The 21237-nt window shown below is 35.1% G+C and overlaps 1 protein-coding gene across 5 annotated transcripts in view; it reads left to right on the forward strand.

Moving 5' to 3' along the window:
* The window catches only part of ESRRG (estrogen related receptor gamma), a 595005-nt gene that overhangs the window by 368561 nt on the left and 205207 nt on the right, over window positions 1-21237 (forward strand). The window contains exons 1-3 of one of the 5 annotated variants that reach the window (XM_073011507.1): window positions 430-1151; window positions 9165-9340; window positions 9782-9900. The exons of 3 other annotated variants lie outside the window; for them this stretch is intronic. Coding sequence is in view for 1 of the 2 variants with exons in the window: in XM_007988427.3 (XP_007986618.1) it covers window positions 1096-1151 (56 nt within the window). In the remaining variant the exon portion in view is untranslated. Of the gene's footprint in view, window positions 1-429; window positions 1152-9164; window positions 9341-9781; window positions 9901-21237 lie in introns of those variants that run through there. One more of the 5 variants, XM_007988427.3, reaches the window with a different exon arrangement.

Consider the following 21237-nt stretch of genomic DNA (forward strand, 5'->3'; position numbering starts at 1 on the left):
AAAAAAAAAAAAAAAAAATGCTGTCTTTGTCAAAATGCATTGAGAGAGATTTAATTCGCTATTTACCCCCACAACCCTCAGTCTCCCCACCCCTAAAACTGAAGAAGCCAATTTGTCCTGCGGTTGTTTACCTTTGTTTTGAAAAGCTATGCGTTGTATCTACACGTAAAGAGACAGTCGCAGGTATAGAAAGGTTTACACATATAATTTACTTAGGCATTCTCTCAAATTGTATTGTCACTGTTTCCTCTTCTGTAGTTGTGTAAAACTGCATTCCACCTCAGAGATGACGATCCCAGTTCACATGCTCAAACAATTTAGAAGAATGTCTTTATTATTATTATTTTTAATGCCCAGCATACATCAGGAAAACAGGAAAAGACATGATTAGGAATACATGAGAAAGTACAGTATCAAATAAACAGCAGCCCCCGGTGTAATCAAAAGACAGACAACGGCAGGACAAACTTAATTCTCTACCTTCCGCAGAATCCTTTCCCAAATTAACTGAGAGTCTGCGTGAGTTCTCCTTTTCAAGGCAAAAGAGATCTTAGGTTAGAAATCAAAGGCAAATTCCTCCAGTGCTTAGAGAGTTAAGTTAGTTATGTTTCTTTTGTAGCTTCCCAGAAGAAAAAAAAAAAGAGAGAGAGAGAGAGAGAGAGAAGGGAGGAAAAAAAAAAAAAAAATCAAACCCGAGAGTGTGTATTGGGAGCGTTTCAACCGCTCCCTTCTCCGCTCCCTTTTTCTCTGCCCACTCTCAGTTTCCAGCCCCCTTCGGCTCTCTGCACCCTGCCTACCTGCCTGGCTCCTCTCGCTCCGTGCAGCCTCCCGTCGCCTCCCTCCTGATTGGGCAGAGGCCCCCCAATCGGCTGCGCGGCTGGGCCGGTGGGACTGCATATGTAAAGCCCTACTTCATATTAATAAGCTCCAATCGGGGCTTTAAGTCCTTGATTAGGAGAGTGTGAGAGCTTTGGTCCCAACTGGCTGTGCCTATAGGCTTGTCACTAGGAGAACATTTGTGTTAATTGCACTGTGCTCTGTCAAGGAAACTTTGATTTATAGCTGGGGTGCACAAATAATGGTTGCCGGTCGCACATGGATTCGGTAGAACTTTGCCTTCCTGAATCTTTTTCCCTGCACTACGAGGAAGAGTAGGTACCTTTTTTCTTTCCTTTTTAAACTCGTCGTGGGGGTGCGGGGGTGGGGGCGGACAGACTGTATCTTTACACACTGATTCAGGTAATGCCCTGGGTATTTTGTGTGCACGAGTGCTTGTTTGTGTCTGTCTGTGTCTTTTGTGTTGAGGGTGATCTCCTAATTCAGTAAGTCGAGAATTGTTCTCTGACTACAATGTTACCTTTGAGGCAAAGCTCAGTGACTGTCAGTAAAACAGCTGTGTGACAGTCACTTCTTATTCAGGTGCTAAGAATAGGCACTTGGCACAAATGCTTAGTGAACTGTTAAAATGCATCTTTTACTAGGACCCATTTTCCCAAGGAAAGATGTTTTAAAATACAATATTCAAAATGATTTATACTATTGAGTGCCTCTTATGTATTTGCAGTTTGACAGATATTTTCAGCTCCTTGTCATTTCTTACCGCGCAGAGTTAGAGGCAAAATTGCACATTTACTAATTCTCCTTCAGAGAACAATTTGAAAACTAGCCCTATGCAATTCTGAGCCAGAATAATGTTATTTGCATGGTTAGCGTTAAGTCAGCACTTAACTGACAAATCAGTCCATTAGGTAACATGAGATTTTCACACATTATAAATATTTAAGGGGGGGAAAAAAAACTAAAGAAGAAACAGTAGTGACTTAAAAATTTTCCTCTTAAATAAACACTGTTCAGAGTGTGGATTTGTCTCATTTATTGTGTCCAGAAAATATAGAAAAGTACTTTCATTCTTACATGCAGTTTAATTAGTATTTATGAATATCTTTATGCACATGGAAATATATATTTAGATTACTAAAGGGGGGGAGTGTGTAGGGGGTATGAGAAGTAAATTAGGCATTTTTGTGTAAATGAGTAGGTCATAAACTTAATTTCAACCTACTGTTAAGATAAAATATTAGTATATCACCAGAGCTGTCACTGGTTTATCTCCCTTTCTGTTGAGTCAGTTATATTGCTTTGCTTTCACATTACAGTAATACCAACTGTTATAATTCTGAAAAGAGTGCCCTTGGCAAACATTTTTCTCTATAGATTGTGAAGAAAATATCAAACTCTAGAAGATGAGGTAGTGCATTATAGGTAGATGTCCACTAGCTGTCCTTAGTGACTGCATATTGCATTGCTTTGTAATTAAGTAAGAGATGAAAAGTGACTTGCAGTCTCAGTGGCTGCTCCTGTATGTTTGAGCGTGAGTGTGAGTGTGTGTGTATATGCACGCTCACACATGCACATCCGCCCACGTCCACGCTCACACAGGGAATATTAGCCAAGAGATGGATTTAGGAGGAACTGAAAGATTATAAGGCTGTGCTTGCATCAGTTTGAAACACTCAAGGGAAGAAACAACCTTAAGATGTGTAAAAATAAAAATGAAAAATAAAGGTAGGACTGCCCACTCAAGTGTAGTTTGAAGGTTAGTGTACTTCGGGCTGTAGAATTGGAGAGTTTAAGATGTCCTCGTGTCAGGAAGAATGTCTTATCCAAGCACGCCCAGATTCTGAACTTTGTCTTGTAAATAAATAAAGAAAACAAACTTTTAAAATCCTCCAGAGCCTTCTTTTTGAAGTAGTTTCCTTGAATTTAACTTCTTATAGCTAATTTGAATAATTCGTTTAGATAAGCCTCTTAAAGCAGATGCATTTAAATGAAATCAAGGCACATGTCCTTTTGGCTTTGGCGCAAGATTCAAACTAGCTTTCTTTTGGGCTCAATTAAAAGTCATCTTTAAAAAATACAGATTTATTGTCTGCCTGCAGTTCTGATGGTTACGTGGTTCACTGGACAGACAGAAAGATCTAACGCTAAGCAACGCATCTGCCTCTCTGTCTCAATTAATAAACCACAGAATTTATACATGCTATTAATATTCGTAGTAATTGTACTGCGTTAAACCCCATCACGTGTGTGTATACACAGAAATGAAACCAGAGTTACACAGTTTTAGAGGAAAATATTGGACAGTTTCTGCTTTGGAGGTTGTTAAAAAGATTCATACAATTTATTGACCACCATTAAGAGAGCTTAAAATGTTAGCCTCTAACTATGTATTTTTTTATTTTAGGAAATGTGCCAGCACATTAAAGAACATAATACTTGAAAGCTTGTTTCACATTTAATAGCAGTAATAGCTGATAGCATAAATAGATGAAAATAATATATCTGCTCATTTTGACATATGTGTCAGTCTAATCATTCTAAATGAGTGTGCTCATCACATGAATCCCTTTCAACCTCTGATTAAAATGTAACATTGACTACAGGATTATAGAGCGGACTTAATTTTACTGACTGTTTTAACAGTTGTCACAGCTGTTGGAAGAAGGAAAGGCAACTGAAACACTCCAAAACAGACAAGGCGAGGAGGGAACAGTTTAGTAAATTTCAGCCTGATCACTGAAGTCCAGATATTGAAAATTTAAGTTTTAAGATTCGTGTTTGGAGCTACACAAGTTTTATTTTGCATGCTTCACTCTCTGTTTCAGGGTTTTCATGTTTTTTCTTTTTCTCATCTCTCCTTTTTAAAATCTATACTAATTTAAAAAAATACAACAATCCCAAATTAATTCCATACTGTCAAATTATAAGTGATAAAACAGGCAGAAAGGAAAAATTTATGCAGTAACAGTAACAACAACAACAAAAAGCCAAAATCAGAGGGGATGCCTCTTTTTTTTAGGGAATGATAAGAGCTTGGCCAAGTCCCTTTAGATGTGATGTTATTTGAGAACTCTGAACAGACACTTTATTTTTTCGAGTAAGAATACTTAAACTCTAGACTTGGAGCCCACATGACTTTTCTTCATGTTTTGTTTTTTATTTTTTCCCTGCAAATCTTGAAAACACCTGCAGCCTTAAAGGTATGTAGTGTTGGTGGGGTTTTCAGATGATTTCTCTCTAAATTGCTTGAAGTGACAACCAGCTGCAATTAGTTGTGAGCATTCTTGAGCTGTAGTCTTGTAACCTTGCCCATTACATTACTAAAGTGAGCAGATTAATTCTATTTTCCTAAAAATTAAATAATCATTGTACATATTCCAAACTACATATAGTTGAAGTGGCCAGATGACGAGTATTATATAACATATGATTTTTCTTCTTGAAGTAAACAACAAAAAAAAAGTGTTCCTGAGTTAATGAAATATATGTTGAATAGGAGTGGTGGATAAATGATGGGTACCCCATGTTCCACTGGCCCTTTGTGTCAGGGTATTTATGTATTACCCTATACACATTTGGTGGTAAGTTTAAAAATCCTTTTTTATAGAAAGGACTAAAAAACAGCTTTCCATTTCCTGGGCAGAGCTAAGGGTGATGGTGTTGGCTATTTCTTCTTATAGTGATGGTTTCTCATCTTAATGTGTTTATGGCACTGCTGCTTTATTTACTGAGCCTAGTGTGTTGCAGCGGTAATTAACCCATGTTATTAGCAAAGCCCTTGTGGATATCCATTAATTCTCTTGCATAGATGATCATTTTTCTAGTGTTTTCCCCAAATAAGGTATCATTGTTCTGTTTTTTTTTTCCCCTAAATTGACGGCCTTTGATATATTTCTTTGATTTAATCTGACCTATAATATATATTGGCCATTTTATAAAGAATAGTAATTAATTCAGCTTTTAAAAATGCTAATAGAAGCAGGAGGAAAGATTTTTTTGTTGTTGTTCTTTTTAAAGCGAAAAAAGAGAAGAAAAGAAGGTTTAAAAATAATGCAGGAAATCAGTTTTAACTCTCAATTTTTCAGATTTTACAATTTATAATAATTTATTTCTTTGGGGTATTTTAATCAGTTTTTTTCTTACTTAGTTAATAACACTTTAGGCATTTTCCTAAAATATTGAGCCAGCAGAAAAATACTTGTGCTTCCTGTGCTGAGAAAAGATAAGGACCATCTCATTAGCCGGGCCATACTTTTGCAATTAATTTTAGATACCTGGTGCTATTCATCAAAGAGGGCAGCTAACTTCTCTATGATTCTCTTTAACAATACTTTCACAATACCTCACTCCTGCAAGAATTACAGACAAAGAAGAAACCGTTCTTTTGGAAGGTAGGCATAATGCCCAATCTCAAGTCCGTATCACTTACGAAAAATTCCTCAACATTTGTTTTAGCCCAGTGACTAAACAAAATATTTCTTTGTCTTACTTGCAAAGTGATGTTAAGCACTGAAGGTTTTGCTTTATATTATTTTATAAAATAAATTATATGCTGATGAGAGATACTTTTTCATACAAATGACAATTAATAGCAATGATTTCTATTAAACCAATTAATATCAAATAAACTTTTTAGCATCACCTATCCAGCTTTTAGAAATAAGAGGAGAGGGTCTGAGGGATCTCAACAGAACTTTAGAATCATTGCAGCACTTAAGCTTTGATCTGAATTTTGCTTCACAGCAAATTCATGGAAGAGAGAAACAATACAATGTTGATCTGTTGTAAGTGCATATGAGCTCCGGCCCTAGCCAGCTCTCTGGAGAAAAATCTTTGATTATACTGGCCCAGTTTGTTCAGTTTTTATCTCTTTTACATCCACTGGCATTGTATTAAATTGTCATTGTCCTAAAGCACAAGAGATAGAAATGAATTGCAGTTCTCTACATTCTCTGACAGTGAAATATTTAGCCTCTCTTTCTCCAATCATACTTATGTGTATATTTGATAGTGCAAGGATGACACCAAGCATCTCTGCCGCTTGACAATCTTTCCATTGCATTTTGTATGTTTTGTCATTGATTTTTTTGATAGCCATGTATATGTGGATATACATGATCTATAATATTATTAATAAATAAATACACACATGGTACTTTAAACTCAAAGCAGTCAATAGGATACACAGGAGTATCTTTGTGTGCATGTATAGTATGCATGTGAAATATGCATGTATATGGGAAGAGGTAACTGTGTAGATTATAGATATGCTGCTAAAAGTATTCATGTACATTTATATAATAAAGTAGATCTCAAGCATTATTCTAATCAGTTAGTTGCCAGTTAAATTTGTCAGGCATGATTTTAACCTGGAATTGGTATTTCAGTTATTGACAGATCTGATTTTAAACTGAGTTTATTTAACTAGTGTATATTAGACAGTTAACAGGTAACATAGTAAGTCAGTTTGTGTCTGATTTTAGAATTTTCACGTTATTGTTATTCATGTATTCAGTATCTAGAAATCATGAATAATTTGTAAAATAGGAAAGAAACTACTGATATTAAATGTATAATTTAATGGTTTGGGCCCATATCCAAGAAACAATTTTGAATTAGCTCTTGGCTACATTCTTTTCTTATACAATTGGACCTGACAAATACATCTTAATGTAAAGCATGATAGCTTTCAAACAAATGCAAAATACGAATTTCATTTATCTGCACTACATAAACATGTCATTTGCTCTTTTTCTAAAAGCAAATATATAAAATTATTAAGTATTATATTTCTATAAAGTACATTATAGATTTCAGAATTATTTAATTTTATTCTAAGAGGTAAGTTTAGAAGTCTGTGAATTTACTTAGTAAATGAGTGTTGAGAGAAACCACTTATGCAATTGCTCTTTCTATTCTAATTCTTGTTCTAATTCATATTCTGTTTAAAATTCCTAGATTCATTGCCTACCTTTATTTATTTCCATAACATTTTAACAAATTTACTGCTATTGTGTTTTTAAAAAAATTCTGCTAACCACTTCTTTATGCCAGTCTATCAGATCAAAGTTAACTCCTTTATTATCTGAGGGTAGGAAATGACAGACTTTTGCATGATTTACCTGGCCTTTTATTCTTGTTTCAAGTTCATTTTTAGACTTGTACTTTGTAAGGTCTAGGAAACCTTAGCTAATAAAATAATTTCCATTCAGAGTTTTAGCACACACATCTCTCCACTCTACTTTTTCTTTCCAGAAGTGAAACATGTTTCTTGTTCTATGATTTGGACAATATTTCTCAGTATTTTCCAAATGTGTTTTCTAATCAATTATACAGTGTTTTCCAAATGTTATCTTCTAACCAATTATCCAAAACTATTGAATTGAGAGATTTTAGATTTAGTTAGTGTTGTATATATGTGTGTATATACACAAATTTCCCCTTATAATGTTTAAAAATATTTTTTAAATGTTTGAGGGAAACTTGCTTTTGATGTTTTGATTTCTTCAAATGATATGTCATTTTAATTTATGACAATGCACGTATACTTGGAAAGTAACTTATTAAGGCAAAACAATGAAAGAAAAGGCACAGTTTTAAAGAAAGTGGCTTATTTCTGGTCAATTAAAGTCCATTTCAGTATACTGTCATAGATCTTTATGTGCATTTCAATGTAGCTATAAAACACACAACACTAACAGTTAGAAATACAACCTATGGCTATATGCAGTTCTTTCAAACAATATAGAAAAGGAAAACACTTGGTTTTGGCATTTAAAAATTTTTAAATATTTACTAAATTGCCAAAACTTACAGGGAACCTATTTCAGATTAGATTAAATTCTAAAAGAACTGAAAAGTACATTTATATTTTAATTATAAAAAATAATCTTTGTCATATATATTCCTCTGTGACTTCTCATTTTTCTTTGAGTGAAACAAAATTTCATATATACTTTTCATCATTTTGGTTGGAAGTACACATTATGTGTAATATGCTTTGGCAGGGCTTACCTAGCCAAAGAAAACAAATTAATATTGGGCATACTGAGGGCTGTCAGGCATATCACAGACGTGTCAATTTAACTTTGTTTCATTATACACCTTCTCTGCAAACAGTTGGCTAAGATGGTACTAAATAAAAGGGAACCTACCAGTAAATTCTCATATCAGATTGATGGCTGGTATAAATGTAATGAAAAAACAGCTTGCTTGCTTACTTACCTTTAAAAATGAACTGTAGGAATACAGATAGCATACATAACAATAAGTTTCCAAGAAAAAAAAAAAAGAATAACTTAGGCTTGTCGAAATTTTTCTACTACCCTGAAAGTAAAATAGGATTAGAAAGACAAAAGTCTCTGAAGTAGTGAACCTCAGTTGCTCTTATTTGTGAAGTTTTTATTTGTGAATAAAAACTTAAAGAAGGAGAGAATCCAAAGGAACATGGATAATCCACCTTTATCAGGGAACACCTCTTTTTGTTGCACTTTGCATACATTTTCTGGAAAAGAAAAAAAACTTACGCTTTCATTTTGTATGGCATATTCAATATGCAAAAAAAAAAAGAGAGAAAATTAAAACGTAAATTAAGAACTTATGCACAGAAAATAGGCAGAAGCACAGTAAATTCTTTTTTTTTCCCATGATCAGAACAACATCTTTGTAAATGATAATTCCTTTTTCATCTACTCTAGAAAGATGTTACTCATTTTTCATGGCTTTTGAGAATTTGAACAAAGGACTCATTAAAGAAATATATATTTTTTCATACTCACAATGTGAGTTAAAATGTCTTAAAATGATACTTTTCAAGGCAGTTATTATGTAACAATATTTATAAGAACTTACGTTGCTTTGAAAATAATGGTAAATGCACATTAATCATATATCTAGAACTGCATCCAAAATTATCCAAAATAGCAGGTCATATAAAAAATTATAGACTGAGGTATTCATTAAAGAGAAAAAAATAATAAACTGTGAGGTTGTTCAGTTGATTGCCCTTTGCTCTCCATAATTCTAAAGTATCCTAGTACATCAACTTCTCCAAAAATGTAAGATGGGCATGTTAAATTGTACTCATTTTTCAATAAATAAAAGAATATTCTGACAATTTTTAATTTCTTTTCAGCCATTAATTCATTAAAACAGATCAGATATTTTGAGGAGGAATAGCATACCCGTAACCAACCGTTCATGACCAAAGAAAGGGAAAGATGGATATGGTTGGTGAGAACCATGTCTTTTTCCTATGACAAAGTGACTGTATACAGTTGGTGCTGGGTCCTATGAAATGACGGAAGCATCCCTTTTATCCATAGACTTGAATGAGACCTGCCTCATCAGTCATGGGATCATAGTGTCACAGATGGAAAAGCAACCATCAGCTGAATTGTACTGAACTACACACTTGGCTAATTCATCTTATTGCTCTACACATCTAAAGGAAGGCTCATTCTGTTCTTGGAGTCTAGACAGCATCAGGAGTTGGGCTCAGGTGGGAGCATGTGGCCGCCTTTTTCTGTTCTCTCTTAGTCATTCAGCAAAGGGAGGTGAGGAACAAATGGACAATTTATGCACAGAAGCTCAGGCAGAGATTCTTTCCTAGGGTCAGGATTTTGTTGTTACTCAGTCATTCAAGTAGATTTCTGATTTCTTTTATGTTCTAGAAATGTCATTGTTATATCTTTCATGCTCCAAAGTACTATCCATGAATGATTAGGTGTGTCTTTCAATTCATATGAGCCATGAACTAGTTTAAGCATTTATTAATAGATAGAAATGGAGAACAGATCATCTATTTACTTTAATGTGAATGATGATTCTTTTTTCATGCCTTTATATTGAACTATTCAGTTGGTTAAGTCTGAAGAATAAGACAAATAATAAGAGGTTAAAAACTCAAATTGTATTTTTTTATTTCTTTATTTTCTTATAGTGAACAAAACTTTAATGTCTAGAGCATTTATGAGGGTTTTAATGATTGGAAAATCTATCCTGAGAATGTGGTCACCATATGTGACAGCCTTGCTTTCTATCTTGTCTTCAGTTTCTGGGGTAAGTTCGGTGATATTGTCTATTGTCTTCCTTTGCTTACATTATAGAACTTCTCTGCTGCCACATTGAGATAACCTGAAGTGTGGGGGGAATGCCTGCTCAGTTCTAAAACACTTTCCTAAACACCTTCCCTTCCTCTATCCCAGCAGTATTTTCCTTCACAATTTCTGTTTCTATTCATCTGTTTTATTAAAGGGTCATTTACTTTGGTAAAAGGTAAGTGCATGATATTCACCCATATTTGCATACAGTGTACACTTCATTTTCCCTCTGATTTCCAGAGAGATTGCTTTCAACTTTTTATATTTGTTTTTCTTTTTGTTTCTGTTTGTTGTGCATTCTAGTTGAGTGCTTTTATAGTGTTTTCTTGATTGTTGTCAGTTTGGGATACTGGAGACTGACATTTTTGTTAAGTTAATGTCACAGCAGAAAAACCTATGGTAAACTCGAATCTGGCTATAGTGCATAGAAGATACAACTTATGTTTGATTGTGTGTAAATACAGTTAGTTAGTTGGGGGTTTATCAGATAGCTTGGCAGAAAGAGAGAGGAGCAGTACAAACTGTTTTCAGTTAACTGTGCTGTTCATACACCTGATAAGATTGAGAAAGCTTTTCGAAATGCTGATAGGCTTTGAATAAGAAAAGAATAATCACTTCTACTGGCACCAGCTTATCGGGAATGAAGTAAAATGCCAACACTTTTACATTAGCAAAAGTAAATGTTTTAGACACTCTGTGCCTTTTTTCATTCAAGTTAAATAGGAGGGGTGCTTTTGAGTGTGCTGTAATGAATAGAGGGATTTATTACCTTGACGAAATTACAGGTGAATATGTTGATAAAAGAAACTTAAGCATCAACAGCAGCTTCTTTGATAAGCAGGTGCATCTCTGCTGTACGTTCTCTGGAGAAATTAAGTACTCCTTTCTCCACTCCAATTCTATTAAACATCATTTCTGATGTTAGAAGATGCAGTTATGCCCTATGTCAATCCAGTCTCCCCTGTTTTTTGCAGCAGATGGGTTACAGGTATTTGAAACTTAGCTGATCAGACTTGTAAAATGCTAGTCTGCTCTGGTTAAATAAGTTAGGGCATCTGTGAGTTGTGCTGAACGAGCAAACTCCTACAGGAGAAATCTTTTTTTTTTTTTTTTTTTCTTTTCAAGAAAGGAATGAGATTAATTATAAAGTTAGGATTCTTCAATGAGAAGATAAATGTATTTGTCTAAGTAATAGTCCATCTTAAAGCACCTCCCCTTGAAAAAAGAGATATTGGGTTTTTTCTTCAATATAAACCATTAACTCTCCCAGTTCTGCCATTTTCTCTTCTTTGTAATTTGACGCCTACAAATAATTTGGCGTATTCAGATTTGATAAATGATAGTGCAAGAGCAGATTGATTGATTTTGGATTACTATTGATTACTCTCAATGAGATCACTGTGACACACTCGAATCAATAGTATTCGATTAAGCAAGGCACCACCGTTCTATACATTCAGCAGCAGTGGGGAATTCAGGAACAGAATGTTCACAAGCTGATAAATTGACAAAGCATTCAGCTTTAAATAGCCCTTTGTTCAGCACTAGTTCCTTAAAATATATTTCATTGGAAAGTTCGTTTTTGCAACTCGGGACCTTTCTGTGGAAGAAAGGTCATCAGTTTAAGGTTTATTAAATTTTAACTAAAAACAACTGGGCTCCATTTAGGTGTAAAATAATGTAAGTACTTACTGCAGGCAACCTTCATGCTTTTGAGCTGTTGCTCAAAGGTTTCATTCTTTTATGAAGATGTCAATTGTAAACATAAAAATGCATCACTGGAAATGTAATGGTTTAAGATTCAAATGGAAATAAAAATTCCTGCCCGAGGAAAGCACTATAATCAAAATAAGGTGGTCTTCACTTTCTTCAGAAGTGGGCAAGCTTAGCAGCAGTGCTGGGAGGCAGCAGCAGGTAGCGCACCTTGATCAAGCGCACAGCTACTTACATTTTTTTCCTTCTTATCCAAGGGTATTCATCATGTCGCCAATACTACATGCAAAACACTAAATATCATTTGATCTGAAAACCGCCACTACTGCTGATACACTGAAATCTTTTTGTCCTGACTAAACTTACAAAGACGCTGGAAAAAAAAAATTCATGTCTCAAATCCTTTAGTCAAGGACCTCAAGGATAAGATTTTTCTATCATATTCCATTATCGTGCAATCTTGGCACTTGGAATGAAGCATTTGCTGTTCTGTTACATAGCATTGCTAAGTGGCTTCACCAAAAACACTCCATCGAATATGTAAATGTTCTTACATGCAAAAAACTTCATTTCACATGAAATGTTTACCACTAGGGCCTGTGTACCCAAGCCCTTAATAGGTTCCAGTCTTAAAATAGACTTGGATAAGTTCTCTCATTTTCATATTAATTTTTTAAAAAAATTGATGTGGCTTTCTGAGGGAAAAAGCAATAGGAAGGTCAAGTTTGAAATCACAAAATTCCTTGATGAAACATCAGACTTTTTTGAATGAAAGTAAGGTAATGGGATTCTAATTATATTAGGCAGAAGCATGTGAAGTTGCCATTTTTGTAGGTCAAACAATGGTCAAGTATCAGTAATTTCATATGATTCAACACAATAATTAAATTTATTTCTCTACCGTTCATATTCCATAATCAAATTGAAAGCAACAACTTTTTTATTATTTTTCTGATGGGCTGTCACAGATGATGGGAGACAGATGAATTCTATATACAATTATACCAAGTATCTTACAATATCATTTTTAGCAACTTTTTTTCTCTAGTATCATTAAATAGCTGCCAAGTATAAAGTATTGTATACACTGAAAAAGTGTGCATTTATCTGCTATGTCTTCTGTGGTTGCTTTGCTGCTTTTGAGAATCCATGTAAAATTTGCATCTGCTGAGGAAGACCATGTCACAAACGCCAGAGAAACCTCCTATTAGAAAACAGTAGTAACCCCCTAGAAAGAGCACATTGCTAAGGGTAAATAGTTTCAAAACAAATTGGGGAAAAGATACCAACACCTCAAATATTTCATCCTCACATTCATTCGTTAAGAGAATCTTAATATGGTAGTTAGTGCTTTTTGCGCTTCCCCCAGAGAAGCATTAAAACTGTGCTCCATGAAATCTGTGCACCACTGTGGAGCGGGCAGCTACAGAACTTCCTGAGTTGGCAGTGGAGCCCAGGATGCTTTATTGGCTATTGCAGTCAGGAAAGGTGCTTCAGGAGATGTAATAAAATGACCCCAGAGCCACCATTTGATCCCCCAGATGTGCAGCTCCTATTGGAACTGTCCTGCACTGGCCAATAGGAGCTTTCTTGGCCCACCTGCGGGCAGAACCTGGCTCCCAGATAGGAAGGAAATTGGCTCCGTGGGTCGATAGGGAGGAGGGAGGGGCTCTGATGCCACTGCTGGAAATGTCAGTACAAAGTGCTTCTTAACTTAGGGTCACGTCAGGACTCAGCACGTTTTTCTCATTCTGGGTAAATGCACGACAGCTTACATCTTGTTTCAACGAGAAGGGTGGGCATCGTTTACTGAAACTTGATTGAGCGAATGCCTCTGCCTGGTCCCACTGTCAGCCTTGGAGTTTTCCCTTAGTAGTGCATCTCCCCCCTGTCTGTGGCACTGAATTTGATTTATCGCTGGTACTAAGATCAAAAAAGAAATCATTCCTTTTGATGTTTGCTATTAGGCGCATGCAGTGCAGCGGGGTGGGGGCGGTGGGAGGAGAGCAGTCTTAGTACACGAGTCACTGTCCTGGCCACACCATGGACACTGATGGCAGAATATATTTATTCTCTGTTCACTTTGGATGCAAAATTCTATGAGTAGAAAGGTTAACCATAGAGTATTTTAAATGAATGATTATGTTTAAGTACAGATTCTTTTGTTAAGGACTCAAAGTAGTGACTCACATGTACACCTGATTACAACAGAATTTTTTAAAACTGTATTTGCATCAGTTTTACCGAAAGACATAAAAGCTCAGGAATATAAATAACCCAATGGCAGTCAGACTTTTCAAAAAAGGCAATTGGTTGCCTTTTTTTGTTTAATGGCAAACTTGGGACATTGGAGCCTTATTTGCAAATGACAGGAAAGATTTTGTGGGGTTTGCTTCTCTTGTCTTCTGGACCCTGGGCAGGCTTTGTTTCCAGCTCTGTACAGTAGCTTTTGTCCAGCTTCTTCGTTAGTTTTAGTGGGATTTCTCCAAGCAGCATGAGCCCCAGCCCATCAGCAGGCTGCTAGTCAGCAGCAGGTGTGAACAACATAAAACAGGATTAACACTGAACCGAAGTGTGTACTAAAAACAGAACCCCTGCCTTGTTTTTAAAAAAGACGGCAGGACTGGAAGATAGAAGCCACTCTGGACTTGTACCCGCCTTGTTTACTAAACAGTGTTCAATGGGCTATGTAAATGGCTCTGTTTAGGTGCAGAGAAGGCATGTGAGGGAGCATACACTCATTTTCTCTTTTTTTAAAACTATAAACTCAAAACACATGCAGAAAATTCTTCTAAGACTCTCAGAAGAGCAAAATAAAACAAAAATTAGGTAAATCCTGAACCAGGATTTCAGATTAATATTGCAAAGATACTGTCCTTATTTACAAATTAAAAGTTGATTGTCGTTTGGTGAGTTGTATTTTCCAGCTCTAAAAAAAAAATTTATTGTTTGGTTTATTCTAAGGTTTTTTTTGTGTATTTAATTATGTGACTTAATTTGTATTTTCACCCAGGTTGGCAAATCACAAATAAGTATAATCAGTAATTTCATTAGAGAGTATACATACTACCTCCATTTTTTTTTTTTTTAAATCAGCACTACTTACATAGGGAAAAAAAGCTGGCAAAAAAAAAAATCATAGTTAATAAAGGGGGTCACATGAATTCAGAAAATGGATCATGGTGTTGAATCATGGCATTTGAGTCAGTTCGTGAAGATTTTGTTTGGCAAAGAGAAAAGGACATTTAAAAGTATGTTTCTCTTTTTAAATTAAACTAATTCTAGTATATATTAGGTTAAAGGTTGGATATGTTTTCTTTATTAGGTTCAGAATAACATGTATTTTGAAACTTCCAGGCTTGGCCATATCCAGGAAGAGGTCTGAAATAAGAAAATAACAATTTAATTAATTAGAGAAATTTCATGTGTGTGTATATATATATATAGATATATATATACACACATACACACACATATATCTGTACACACATGCACACACACATAACTCTTCTTTGAACACATGCAAATGTAAGCTTTTTGCATATATATGTATTGTCATTACAGATTTATTTTTTCTTTTTTATTATACTTTAAGTTCTGGGATACATGTGCAGAACACGCAGGTTTGTTACATAGGTATACAGGAGCCATGGCGGTTTGCTGCACCCATCAACATGTCATCTACATTAGGTATTTCTTCTAATGCTATCCCTCCCTTAGCCCCCAACTCCCCTACAGGCCCCAGTGTGTGATGTTTCCCTCCCTGTGTCCATGTGTTCTCATTGTTCAACTCCCACTTGTGAGTTGAGAGCATGTGGTGTTTGGTTTCCTGTTCCTGTATTAGTTTGCTGAGAATGATGGTTTCCAGCTTCATCCATGTCCCTGCAAAGGACGTGAACTCATCCTTTTTTTTATGACTGCATAGCATTCCGTGGTGTATATGTGCCACATTTTCTTTATCCAGTCTATCATTGATGGGCATTTGGGTTGCTTCCAAGTGTTTGCTATTGTGAACAGGGCTGCAATAAACATATGAGTGCATGTGTCTTTATGGCACAATGATTTATAATCCTTTGAGTATATACCCAGTAATGGGATTGCTAGGTCAAATGGTATTTCTGGTTCTAGAGCCTTGAGGAATCACCACACTGTCTTCCACAGTGGTTGAACTAATTTACACTCCCATCAACAGTGTAAACGTGTTCCTATTTCTCCATATCCTCTCCAGCATCTGTTGTTTCCTGACTTTTTAATGTTCGTCATTGTAACTGGCGTGGGGTGGTCTCATTTTGGTTTTGATTTTCATTTCTCCAATGACCAGTGTAATTACACTGATTTCTAACACTCCAAAAGTGTGTTCAGATATAGACATTTATATAAGGTGGATCTATTTGAGAATATAATGTAAACTTTACTAAAAGAATACTATTGAAAAGTTAAAAATTAAAATTTTGTTTATAATTCTCTTTCAGTAGCATCTTGGTAATATATATTACTTTCATTGTGTTTTATATTCCAGGCTTAAATTATAATTATATACTAATTTCTTCATTCTTTATTTATACTTATTCTTATTTTTAAAATGGCTTTTTTTTTTCTGAGACTTTGCTACTAATTTTATTTTGGAAGTAATATTGCCTACCAATTTAATTATGACTGTCTTAACACATGTTGAATATACCAAGAATATTCAAATCATTATGAACTACATAAATCCTAAAAATTATGTTTCCATTCCACAGTCACTATCTTAAAAAGTTAATTTAACACCACTTGCCTTCCAGTGTATTTTTTTCTTAGGAAATGTTTATTCTCTTTTGTTTAGTATTTTTAAGTATCCTCCATTATGTACAGTAATTAAGTTGTGGGTACATAGCTTAATGATAGTTAATAAAATCAGAAAATATCAGTTTAAAATGAATTTTAAAGTGTATTCCATATAACCAAACTCTGATGTCAAATTAATTGCTTACAGTCTCACAGTGCATCAAAAAAGATTATATGTGTTCTTTTGCAGTTTTTAAAATCATTGAAGTTATCAGTTTAGTGCATTAAACTGCATTTTCTTGATCATTCAAAAGTATTTGGCTATATGGAGACACTGATTTAAGCACTAAGATCCTGAAATAAGTTATAAAAACATGTGAATGCCTGTAAAACATTTAAAAATGGGATTTTTCGTACCTAAGTCTCCAATGTAAACAGGGGTCAGTCTTCATAAAATAAAATCAGGACTTTAAGTAGCAGTAATTTTACATAAAACTTCAGCAAACTAAAACTTGCACCCTAACTTTCTGGTTTTGGCTTTTTAGAACTGATGTGAAATTCACATCATGAATGTAATTAGGAATTGTGCATTTAGATCCTGAATGTGGCGAGAATATGATTGGGGTCTTGGAGCAGTCAAGTCTGATCTGGCCTGTGCTCCTTCAGCTAAAAGGTGGGCCTGATTATTTTACTTTGTGAAGACTTGATCACTAAAGTTGCCATTAAGTCTTAAAATGCTCAACATTATTTGTATATGATTTTTTAGACTGATTAAAGAAAAGGAAAAAAAAAATGCTTTAAAACATCATGTAAGACAATATATTTCCCAGGTAGCAGAGAAGGTAAGAAGGATTTGTTTGAACTCTAGAATGTTTATGTTGTTTGACTTTGAGGGAAAGGTTTGAATTAGTAAAATCATTCCAGTCAAAGTAAATGACTATTGAAAAGTAGTTTTTATAAGAAAACCTTGCCCTTAATCTTGAGATAATCTCACAGCTATTGTCTTTGTCCAGCATTCCTACACCACTGACTGGTAGTTCCCAAAAGCCTGGGATTTCAATTTACCTGAGGACTCAAAGATTGAACTCAAAGCAGTTCTCTGTTTGCAGCATCTCTTCAGTGAATGCATTTTATTTAGGAGTTTTATTTATTTATTTATTTTTGAAGATACAGATTGGTTTGCTTCAGGTCATTAAAATTATTGTCTTTCACATTTTTAGATGTTTATAATTAGATGATCAGGGAAGTTAGGTCATAAGATTTATATTGGCATCAGTTAAGTTTATAGAAGGATTAAAATCATGGTATCATGGCACCATTGCCAATCAGAATATGCCAGAAATATCTCGAGAGAGTTTTTGTCAAGCGTTTATGCTCAATTAAAATTTATACTACATGTTACTGAGCACTTGTCTCAGGATAGCTTGGCATCATGTTGTTGTAAGTTTCCAATTGCAAGTGATATGCAATGTATTTTGTGTGTGTGTGTGTTGTAGTATTATAGGATTACAAACTTTGGAAGGGAAATGCCACAGTTTTAGAAATGACACCAGAAATATGAGACAAAGAACTATTGCAACATGGGCACAGCCAGCATTTTCTGCAACATCAAAAGGCTGTAAACATATGGTTTTTATCTTTTCCACTCCATATATGAAAAGGACCTTTATGTAAGCACTGCAGACATGAGCTGAGTCACCTCACCTATGTTTTTGCTTCGTTTGTGGGTTAATTGTTGCAAAATATTTGTGAACATGCTTTATCCACCCCCCGCCCACCATAATGTTTCTGAGTTTTCCCATATCACTCCCTTTGAATTCTCTTCACTTTTTAAACCTGAGGTGGAATGTTTAAAATGGATGCATTCTTCATGTATAGTGCCAGAATGCTTCGGAAACCTTCACCATAGTCTTAAAAAAGACAAACTCACTAACAAAGCAACAACATGAAACATCAGGGGTTGCTGGGGGTGGGGTACGAGGAGGAAGAGGGCAGCTGGTAATTTATGATTTCTCTAGTATTGCATGTAAAGGATTTGCCAGTGTCCCACTTCCACCCCACCCCCAAACTACACACCGCTCAGTGTTAGGATGATGATAATGTACCTGGAAGGAAAAGGCAGTCCATGCCCAGGCAGGCAGCATCAGACAGGGCGCCTTGCCATCTGCCCCACCTGCTGCATTCATGAGTCCATCTGGTGACTGCAATAGCTCATTGTAGGCCTCTTCTGAGGAACATTCGGGCTGAAAAGCAGGCAGTGTGAATTATTTAGGTAGCTAGTATAAATAAATAGAAGGAAAGAAGAAGAGTAACAGGGGAAGGATCTGAAAGAACCTGCTGCTCCCTTGGTCCTGGTGCTTTGGAATGCTTTAATGCATGAAAGCATTCGATTTGCATATAGATTTAGATGTATAGATCATTGTGCAGATTACAAACCAATGAGTTTTATCTAGATTTAGATAGTGTTCAGCCTGTTTTGCACTTCAAATATGGGCAATTCTAGGTAGGGAATCTTTGGGATTTTCAACGTAAGTGTAACTGATGAAAAGTAGTATTTTTGGATATTGATTTAGCAAAATAAAACAACAGTGTGTCCTTTTGGAAACAGATATTTTAAAATGAGGATAACACATTTGTTTTTTTAGTGAATAATTTACACAGATTGTGTCCTTTTTTCCTTACTAGATATAGAAAATTATAAAATAATTTATATGTCAATTATGCTCATTTATGTGGCCATTCAGAATATTTTAGTTAGCTACCATGTACAAAACATTGTTTTGGATTTTGCATATACATTAATATATACTAACTATTAAATGAAAGTCTTCAAACATGTAAATCTCTATATAACTGTATGTTTTGTGCCTCAATAAACCACATGGACAGGTACCTACTTGACTAGCCCAAAAAAGAAATACTTAAAGCAATTGTAAACTACAGTCAAACAAGTCATTTATATGGAAATAGACACTGTTGCAATTAGGAAAGTTTAAACATACTGTTTTTTAAAGACTTACTGATATCATTTTGTATCTAACAAGATAAGTTTACAAAGTCGTAGTGTCATTGTGGTCTAGGACGAGCTAATTTGTATGAACATGATTATAAATTGTAAATCAAAGTTTAGAACTGTGAATGGAATTGGTAGCTTCCAGACTTGAAACAAATTTTCCTATTTTTCTTCCTCAGAATCATTCAGAACATAGTATCATTTGGGGCTGTAGGTAGGGGGTTTTATTTAAATTACGATTTAAAAAAAATCTACTCCTCCCATTTTTACGTTATAGATTAACATAGACACATACCTATGGATAATATTATATATCTAGTGATTATATCTTATTTTATCTTATTTGTTAACTGAGTACCTATGATAAAGTCATGAAAAGAGAATTTGTTTTTTAATATTTCCCCTGGCTCCATATGTACAGAAAGGCATGTGATGTCTTGCACTTTAGAATTTACTAGATCTTTTTTTCTTCTTCTTCTTCTTTCATTTTGGAGAGAGACAGAGGTTTGCTCTTGTTGCCCAGGCTGGAGTGCAATGGCACAATCTCGGCTCACTGCAATCTCTGTCTCTTGGGTTCAAACGATTCTTCTGCCTCAGTCTCCCAGCTAACTGGGATTATAGGTGCCTGCCACCATGCCCAGCTAATTGTTTTGTATTTTTAGTAGAGATGGGGTTTCACCATGTTGGCCAGGTTGGTCTTGAACTCCTGACCTCAGGTGATCCACCCGCCTCGGCCTTCCAAAGTGTTGGGATTACAAGCGTGAGCCACCACACAAGGCCAAATTTACTAGATGTTTAGGGTTAGTTAACAGCATCCCACTTGACTCAATTCAGTTCCAAAGTAAATTTAAAAGATCTGCTTTTTTTGAGTCAGTGAAGTGCTAGCCTTCATTTAAATAAGCAATGTCTATATGGGGAACAGAACGTACACGAAAATGAATCACACTGCTAACTCAAAAGGTAACCAGTAATCCTTTTTATATTTTTTGAATACTTTTTACTTTAAGAAAATTTATTTATACCCAGTTTTTCCCCAAAAAGTCTTTGAGGTGATTGATTCCTTTTTATCTGCATTTAAAACCATTTTCCAGCACCAAATAAAACGAAATATTTTCCTTACATCAAGCAACTCTGTAAAATTTAAGGTCTGTCAATAAAATTCAGGTGAGTTAGGCAAGACTGAAGTTTATCTCCCACTCACCCATTCTTTTTTGGCTCTATACTTCCTCCTTTAACATCCCAGCTCTCTCTCTTCCCACCCCCACATTCAACAACAATCCCACTCCTGCGCGCGCGCGCGCGCGCGCACACACACACACACACACACACACACACACACACACATACACACATCTATCCAGCTTTGAAAACATGCCATTAAAAAAAGCCATTGTCTATTTTTTCCTTGCAGTTAAAACAAAAAGCAAAAATAAATAAATAAATAAAATAAAATAAAATAAATTACATTTATACAGAATTAGTAACAAAGACCTTCACTTATTCTTAAATTATCTTTTCCTGAAAAGCAGGCTATTTCTCACAGAGTCACTGGAACACTGTTTGCCACTCTAGACAGGCAAAGAAGGACAAAGTTGACAGAGACAAAACTTAATTAAAGGTAACCTTTATCAAGCTTTTCCAACATATGACCCAGGACGGCTTGAGTGCGACCCAACACAAATGCGTAAACTTTCTTAAAACATTATGAGATTTTTCTTGTGATTTTTTTTAAAGCTCACCAGTTATCATAGTATTAGTGTATTTCATATGTGGCCCAAGACAATTCTTCCTATGTGACCCAGG

Source organism: Chlorocebus sabaeus, chromosome 25 (genome assembly GCF_047675955.1).
Source record: "Chlorocebus sabaeus isolate Y175 chromosome 25, mChlSab1.0.hap1, whole genome shotgun sequence".
In the NCBI taxonomy this organism is placed as follows: Eukaryota; Metazoa; Chordata; class Mammalia; order Primates; family Cercopithecidae; genus Chlorocebus; species Chlorocebus sabaeus.